Source organism: Carassius carassius, chromosome 4 (assembly GCF_963082965.1).
Source record: "Carassius carassius chromosome 4, fCarCar2.1, whole genome shotgun sequence".
Classification (NCBI taxonomy): Eukaryota; Metazoa; Chordata; class Actinopteri; order Cypriniformes; family Cyprinidae; genus Carassius; species Carassius carassius.
Window position 1 is genome coordinate 32,525,577 of NC_081758.1, and position 8,325 is coordinate 32,533,901.

General features: G+C 36.5%; 1 protein-coding gene across 4 annotated transcripts; it reads left to right on the forward strand.

Moving 5' to 3' along the window:
- Nucleotides 1–507: 507 nt before the first annotated feature.
- On the forward strand, nt 508–8,034 carry LOC132139838 (histo-blood group ABO system transferase-like). Of its 4 annotated transcripts, XM_059548481.1 has the most exons (8): nt 518–600; nt 704–777; nt 5,873–5,902; nt 6,030–6,065; nt 6,465–6,509; nt 6,742–6,774; nt 6,867–7,001; nt 7,155–8,034. In XM_059548481.1, exons 5-8 carry the CDS (start codon nt 6,493–6,495, stop codon nt 7,843–7,845), a joined length of 876 nt encoding a protein of 291 aa, XP_059404464.1. In that variant the 5' UTR covers nt 518–600; nt 704–777; nt 5,873–5,902; nt 6,030–6,065; nt 6,465–6,492; the 3' UTR covers nt 7,846–8,034. The 4 variants fall into 4 exon arrangements, with proteins under 4 accessions (XP_059404462.1, XP_059404464.1, XP_059404461.1 ...); XM_059548479.1 differs by lacking the exon at nt 704–777 and having other exon boundaries at nt 508–600; XM_059548478.1 differs by lacking the exons at nt 518–600; nt 704–777 and adding an exon at nt 5,484–5,717 and having other exon boundaries at nt 5,749–5,902.
- The last annotated feature ends 291 nt before the right edge of the window (nt 8,035–8,325 follow it).

Genomic DNA, 8,325 nt, shown 5'->3' on the forward strand with positions numbered 1-8,325 from the left:
GTCGCACCTGACTATGAGTCGCAGGACCAGCCAAACTATGAAAAAAAGTGCGACTTATAGTCCGGAAAATACGGTATATATTATTTTGTTTACTACATCCAGTGAGTTCAAGATCTAAAAGGTTTATTCATGAGTTTCACTATTTACATGTTCAAATACACAACAGTAAATGGGAGTTTTAATAATTCTGTTCTTTATCAGTCAGGACAGAAAATGCTTTTGAAAAGCTTTCAAAAGTTGAAAGCTTTGAAAAGCTTTCAAAAGTTGAAAGCTTTGAAAAGCTTTCAAAAGTTGAAAGGTTTTGGGGCTTCTTATATTGTTCTCATCAGTTTGACTTTGGTGAAAAAAAAAGTTTGCATCAATTCTCATTTGTTATGCTCTAATAAAGGGCCCCACCCTAATGTCTCTTTGACTCAGAAATGTCCCTCTCACCATGGCAACAGACTCCTCCTTCTTTGATGTCATGTTCTCTTGCTTTACTCCTCTCGCTTACGGTTCAGTCTTTAACTTCATATCAATGCGGACAATTATTCCAGGAACAATGCCACTCCGTCAGATTTTTTTCATCATTCTTGTGTTCTTTGGGATTGTATTGACTGGGTATGTAATTACTCTTCAGCAATTTTAGATTGTTTGCCTTGGTGTTTAGTTTGTTAATTGATGTGACAATAATGCAGCATAATGAAAACTCTTAATTGTCTAGAAGCAGTTGAGAAATTTTCTCAGAAGTTGGAAACATTGCCACTGCTTGACATGGGGCCAGGAGGAGTACATAAAGTATTTAGACTATTTATGTGTATATTGTTTAGGTTTCATAGTGAACAAATTAATAATTGCATATATCACAGAATTTCAAACATGGTGCCCTTGAAAATGTCTGGACAACGCAAAAGCATTATTTTTACTATTAATAGTTTTCTACATATATTCCTAAATTGTTATAAGTAATTCATGTATAGAATTTTAAATACTGAATGGGCAGTTTAATATTTATCCATTTTAAAAGACATGATTAAAAGGAGAGTTGGTAACAATTTATACTAACTGTCATTGATAAATGATTAATAAACATTATATAATGCTTTATGGATCATTAGTTAATATAAATTTAAAGAGTTAGAAACGTGATATAATGTGCTTGTTAAAGGTGCCATGTGTCATGTCTGGCAAAAAAATCAAGTCATACTCCACATTCCATACCAGATGGGGGCAGTATGCCTCAATAAAGTGAATTGGTCTACTCGGCATAGAAACGGCATAGTCTCTATGCTCCGCCCCTACCTTCAGAACAACCCTAGAGCCATAGCCGAAGCCTAAGAGGATGTTTTGCCTCCAGAGGAACGTTGGGTGATGTCAAGTGATTTTGAAACATGACATCTTCAAGCTACTCCCCTTCACCTTTACCAGTGAATATGTTCATATTCGTTTTGTTCATATTACATTTTGAGTTGTGTATACACATTATTTGAATTAAATTAATTTGACAGACAGCATTCTGTCAACATCATTGGTCAACATCAGACAGCTGATGTAGACCAAGCTAGCGCCAACCAACGTAACCAGAGCTGCCAACTCTCAAGCATTCACCGTGAGACACACGCAATTGACTCTTTTCACACGCTTTCACGCCACACATCAATTTTCTCACGTACAGAAAAACCACGAAGCAAAGAAGACACGGAGACTAACAGACTAGACAGAGCAGGTTAGTTATGATATAAAAAATATCAGATTCTGTCAATTTTATTACGCAATTCAAACAATACCGTTTTGGCACTTGTAAATGTTACACAGCAGATCCCTAGCGCACGTGAACCGATCATCTCTACTATAGTAAAAAAAACACGAACACTGTTGAAAGATACAGTAGGCTACAAATGACCAAAATGTATTCCTCATACATAATATCGATCAATCAGTGTTTTTTTTTTATCAACGTTAAGAGGTCAATAGGGCTGATAGGACTCTCTGTATGTTTACAGCATTAGCTTCTTAGGTAATGTTACATTTTAGCATCAGCTTGGTAGAGACGGGCTTTGGTAGATAACAGGTGAAAACCGGATCGGATCTGTGGGTAAGTTATAGCTAGCTAATTATCAAACGCAGCTACGGTTAGCCATCGCTAACATTAGCACGTTTATCGAACAGCCTTCGATACATTTCTATGTTATAACTTCCCGAAAAAAATACGCAAACATATAAAACAAACTTCTAGCGAAATACTAACAGCATCTTACTTACCAATCCAAAAGAAATGTTGCAAGTTCGGAGTCGAACCTCATTTCTTTCAAGTCCATCAGTTGTCTCCAGCGATTGAAAGCAGTGCCGATGTTTACTCTGGTTCGGCTCCTTTTCTTATCGGATTTGATTTGTGATTCTGAGCACGGTTTTTTCCCTGTAGCAGGTGTTGGTGGTAGGGGTCTCTTGCCAAGGGCTTCAGCCATCCTTCCGCTCTCTTCCCTGAACTGAAATGAAGTAGTGGGCTGTACTTTCCACACGATTGACATCAGGTTCAAGTACGCCCACAAGCCGTGCGAGTTATTCGTGTATTGCAGGTTGGCTGGTGGTTATGTTGCCCGCATACCGCCTCCCATGGCCGAAACTGGTATTACGACACCTGTCGGGCCGTGGCTAGTAATGCTAATGCTAATTAAGGTTGATATCTCTGCAGCACTATAACTTAACATTTTTTTAATGACATCATCGCCCTTATTTCTTCTCATTCTTTTGATGCGTGTAGGTCATTTTTTGGATATTTTTACCTCAATTTTTACACATGGCACCTTTAATGTTCGCTAATAAATTTATTAAACATTAAATAAAATTTAAACAAATCACTATTTCATGTAGGTTGAAATGCTTACAAATGTCATTAAACTTTCAATTCCATATGATCAAGCACTTATTGATAAGAGTGTGAGTGTTGAGGCAATAAAACTAATTTTGCACCCAAATTACAATCTGTTAGGTCTTTAGCAAGCATTTAGTTAAACTTAAACAGCCACCCTTTACACAAGCCTTGTTACATTAGCTAAAATTCCAATGCCCATAAAGATACTAAAGGATTAGTTGTTATCTCTTGTCTTGTCAGGTTCCTGTTTCCTTTTACTCTGTCTCCCTCTTCTGGTCTTTTGGGTTACTTTCACTTTCCCTTTCTCGTTTCCCAGCTGTTAATCATCTTCTCTGACTACCTCGTTTGCACTCTGCCCACCTGTTCCCTCTTTCCCTCTGATTGTTCCTCTATTTCTTCCTCTGCTTTTGTTGCCTCCTTGTCAGATTCTCTTTGAGCTTTTCTCGTAGGAAGCATACTACTACCCTGTCAGAGTCAGGGCAAGTCCAGTCCTGTCTTGTCCTGGTTGTGACCTGCCTGTTAACCCTTCCTGCTCTGTTTATCGCTTTCTCCATTATATCTGTCCAGTTTGCCTGATGCAGAGAGAGTTCCATCCCTCACGGTCAGCCCATAATCCGCGTCCCCTCTGCAGGGGGGGGGGACACGCCCCTGCAGAGGGGACGCGGATTATGGGATTATCTCCCCCCCCCCCCCTTTAATATCATGGTAATTCGTTCCCCGCACTTTTTCGGTCAAGTTTGTTCTCATAGAGGTTTTCAAGAGCTGGTGTGAATAAACATAGATTTAAATTCAAAGAGACGGGATAGTCTGCATAAGATTTGATATTTAATTCGGACCCAGAATACAGCGAGATGGACATCACAGAGCGCAAACACTCCTGCAGTGTGCATTTCATTCATCCTCGAAGCCGGAGGTCGCTCTCGCGCAGAAAGTCATTTCAAGAAATTCCTAATATGGGGAAAAGCGTCCAGCTATCGCTGTATGAAAACAGTTTTTACACAGAAAAAAGCCCAGACACTTTTGCAAACACGAAGACATTAAACATACGATTGCAACAATATATGGTTTTTCAAGTAATCTTCAGCAGGTGATAAATAAAGTATGAACAATGCAGTAGCAATTGACATAGATTTTATTACAGAATAGAAACTATTCTGCCTTATTATGTGATAAAAAAAATCTGTTTGTAGTATATAAACAAATCATTATTATTTGTTATTGTCCAGCAGTTATAGATTTCTAAGCCATTTAAAAGCTAGAAATTTGAGAAAAATTAAAGTTGCCTATAGTATCCACTACCAGTCAACAGTTTTTGAACAGTAAGCTTGTTAATATTTTTTAAATAAGTCTGTTCTGTTCACCAAGCCTGCATTTATTTGATCCAAAGTAAAGCAAAACAGAAAAATTGTGAAATATTTTTACTAACCTATTTAAATTAACTGTTTTCTATTTGAGATTTCAACTCTGAATTTTTAGCATCATTACTCCAGTCACACGATCCTTCAGAAATAATTATGGTCTTCTGATTTGCTTCTCAAAAAAAAAAAAAAAAAAAAAAAACACATTATGATAATGTTGAAACCAGCAGAGTAGATTTTTTTTCAGGTTTCTTTGATCAATAGAAAGTTAAGAAGAACAGCATTTATTTTGAAATAGAAATCTTTTGAAAAATTATTACTTTATCATCACTTTTGATCAATTCAAAGTGAAGTGAAGTGACATACAACCAAGTATGGTGACCCATACTCAGAATTCGTGCTCTGCATTTAACCCATCCAAAGTGCACACAGCAGTGAACACACACCCAGAGCAGTGGTCATCATTTATGCTGCGGTGCCCGGCGGGGAGCAGTGGTGTTGCTGGCCTGAGACTCGAACCCACAAAAGAGTCCTTGCTAAATATAAGTGTTAATTTCTTTAATTTATTTTCCAAAAAACAAAAATTATATTGACTCTTAAGCTTTTGAATGATATAGTGTATTATGTTGCAACAGCTTTTTATTTCACATAAATGCTGATCTTTGGATCCTTATAGTCATCAAAGAATACTGAAAAAAAAAACTCATCTTTTAAATATTGATAATCAGAAAATTTGCATATAAGAATGATTTCTGAATGATGTGACACTGAAGACTGAAGTAAAAATGCTGAAAATACAGCTTTGGTCACACGAATAAATTACATTTTAAAATATATTCAAATAGGGAAAAAAGTTATTTTAAATATAAAAATATTTCACAATATTACTGTTTTTGCTGTACTTTGGATCAAATAAATGCAGGCTTGGTGAGCAGAAGAGACTTCTTTAAAAACAAAATATCTTACAGTTCAAAAACTTTTGAGTGGTAGGCTATATAGATTACAGAAATGTTTTCATTAAAGTCTCTATTTTCTGTTGAACCGCATTTGGGTCCTCACTCACCTCCTTAACATTAGTAATCATTAACAAACATTTAAAAAATGATAAATAGTTTCAACTTTAAATTGGCTACAGCAAAAACATTAACAAATAACAGTGTAAAAAGTAAAAGTGTGTGAATAGTGTAAATTTGGCTCCTTTGCAACACTTTTGCCATTGAGAGGACTTCTCATAAATGTATTGAGTGGTTACCCTATGATTGCAAGACAGTGAACCACTTTTAGTGCCATTTAGCACCATTTTTGTTGAGAGTGTAGGCTAGATATCAGCAGGAACCTCATGACTTATTTGTGTGCCAGGTTGTGAAATTAACATTTCAAAGCTTAAATACAGAGCTACAGATTGTAATGTTAATGTTTTATAAGCATTAATATTTATTTTAACATTATTAATATGATTTATTTGTCTTCAGAGTGACTATAAACGACCATTTAGTTTTTCATTGGCTGTAAACAGAGACAGAGACAGAGACACTGAAGAGGTTTATGACAATAAAAAGAAAATCCACCGCATGCACACACACAGACACACACACACAAAAATGAACAGTCACACATCTTTACAAAGATCTCTCCTCATGAAGTTATATGTGTTTATTCGCAGACTCATTTACCTGAACTCCAACCAGACCAGGTGAGTTTAATCCAGTTAGGCAAACATAGTTCAGATGTTACGTACAGTATGTGTTAATCTCTTGATTTAGGAAGTTTTCATTGCTGATATTTATTTATTTATTCATTTGTATTTTTACTGTTTTAAGTTGCAATCAGCAAATAATAAAACAAGTCTTCATCGAGTAAGTAATAATGTAATGCACATACATAAACAGCTCACTTTAACACACGTAAACAAATGCTCCCACATCTACAATCTAGTATCTGTAAATACTTAAAAAAAATATATATATATATTTTTTTTTTTGCAAGATTGTACCTTTAGGCGTACAACAGCTCGTCCCTGGGGTAGTGCCCTCAAAGGGACACCTTTGCTCCTTCTTTCCTTCATTACCCCTAAAGGGTGCATGTTAGTACCACAGTAATATGTACCCTTAAGGAAGCAATATGTGCTCTTACGGTTTTGAACACCCTAAAGGTATGATTTTTGGATTTATTCATGCTTATATACATAAATTAAAACACACACACACCATATAATCAAATTCAGAAGAGTAAAAGTTTGACTCTGTTTTCATCAGGCCAAAGTGGAAGCTGAAGAACTTTGGAATGCACTCATCGCCGGGGTGTGTAAAACTTCCATCTTCCATTTTTTTTTTTTTAAGTTGATCCGTAGTTAATGGGGGCTACTGCTTAAGACAAAAACTTTTTTAGCTTATTTTTTTATGGTTCTGATCAGATGAATAGTGACTAGTGAGAGATGGAAATAGATAAACTGGGAAACCCATATATTAAATATTAACTCCATGAACCAATAAAATGTCTGTTGTTCTTTCTGCTTATTCATTTGTATTGCAGGATTTTGTACAACCAGCCCAGTGCACTGGTAGGGTGAGTATTATGTTTTTTGTATCAACCTTGTTATGGCACATTTCCACTCATGAATGGAATGATTACAGTGCTGTATGTGTGTTTTAATGAAGTCGGACAGGTGTTGCTTCTGTAACATCATGGTTAGCCCCAATCATTTGGGAAGGAACCTTTGACACCACACTAATCGACTTTATCTACAAGCAACAGAATCTCACCATAGCGACCACTGTTTTCGCTTTAGGAAAGTGAGCTCCTTGTGATATCTCTCATAATCTTTCAGTATTTCTCATTTGTTTCCTCTCCTCGATTTTTCTTTGTTTCTGGAAATAGTAATGAATAAATGATTGAATAAATTAACCAAAATATATCTCCCGGTATTTGTTTTCTCTGTTTGTTAGATATACACGTTTTCTCAAAGATTTTCTGGAGTCAGCAGAGCAGCATTACTTTGTTGGATTTCGAGTGCATTACTACTTGTTTACGGATCTACCAGAAGAAGTTCCTGAAGTTAAGATGGGTGAAAACCGTAGCTTGACAGTTCGAAAGGTTCCAAGTTTGAACAGATGGCAGGACATTAGTATGGGCAGGATGGAAATACTGGAAAAACTAATAGGGAACGAACTGGCCAATGAGGCAGACTATATTTTCTGCCTTGATGTAGATACAAAGTTCTATGGCCGTTGGGGTGTGGAGACTTTGGGTCGTCTGGTAGGTGTGATACATCCTTGGTTCTTTGATGCTCTGAGGAATCAATTCACATATGAGCGTAGACCAGAATCTCAAGCATACATTCCAGCTGGGGAAGGTGATTATTATTATACTGCCGCTGCATTTGGTGGCTCATTGGAGGATGTACATCATCTCACCAAAACCTGCCGGGAGCAGATGAACATTGATGCTGCAAACTCCATTGAGGCGATATGGCACGAGGAATCTCACTTGAACAAGTATTTCCTTTATAACAAACCTAGTAAACTGCTTTCACCTGAATATCTGTGGCGGGACATCAATGTCGGAGCAGCCCAAATAAAAATAATTCGCTTCACTCATGTTGCTAAAAACAATGCAGACGTTCGTCCAAACCCATAGCAACTGTTTCCAATACTCAGCAACACTACCATGGTGTGTTCTCACAGGAATCCTATAAAATATTGTAAATTTGTTAACAAGTAATACTGAAAATGATGAAGTCGACAACTGCCACCATAAAATGGATAATCACAGACATGTACAGATATTTATAAGTACAAAGTTGCACCTGGAACTAAATCTGCCAAAGTCTTCTTGAATAAACAATCACAATATGAACTTGTTATCTAATGTTTTGCAACACTCTTGCGTTTATAATGCAACCAAATGGAATCTGTGTGTATTTAAAGCAGTGACATTCCTTTATTTTACCTCTTTTTAAAAATAGATTTGATGGAGGAAGTTTTGAGAGAAAGCCAGGTAGATACAGGGTATGAATCTAAAACCAATGGTGAACTTGAAATGGTATTTTCTGTGTACTACTGCATAAATATGATTTTACTTTACAGCGTGATCTCAGGTATTTGCATGCAAGGATAC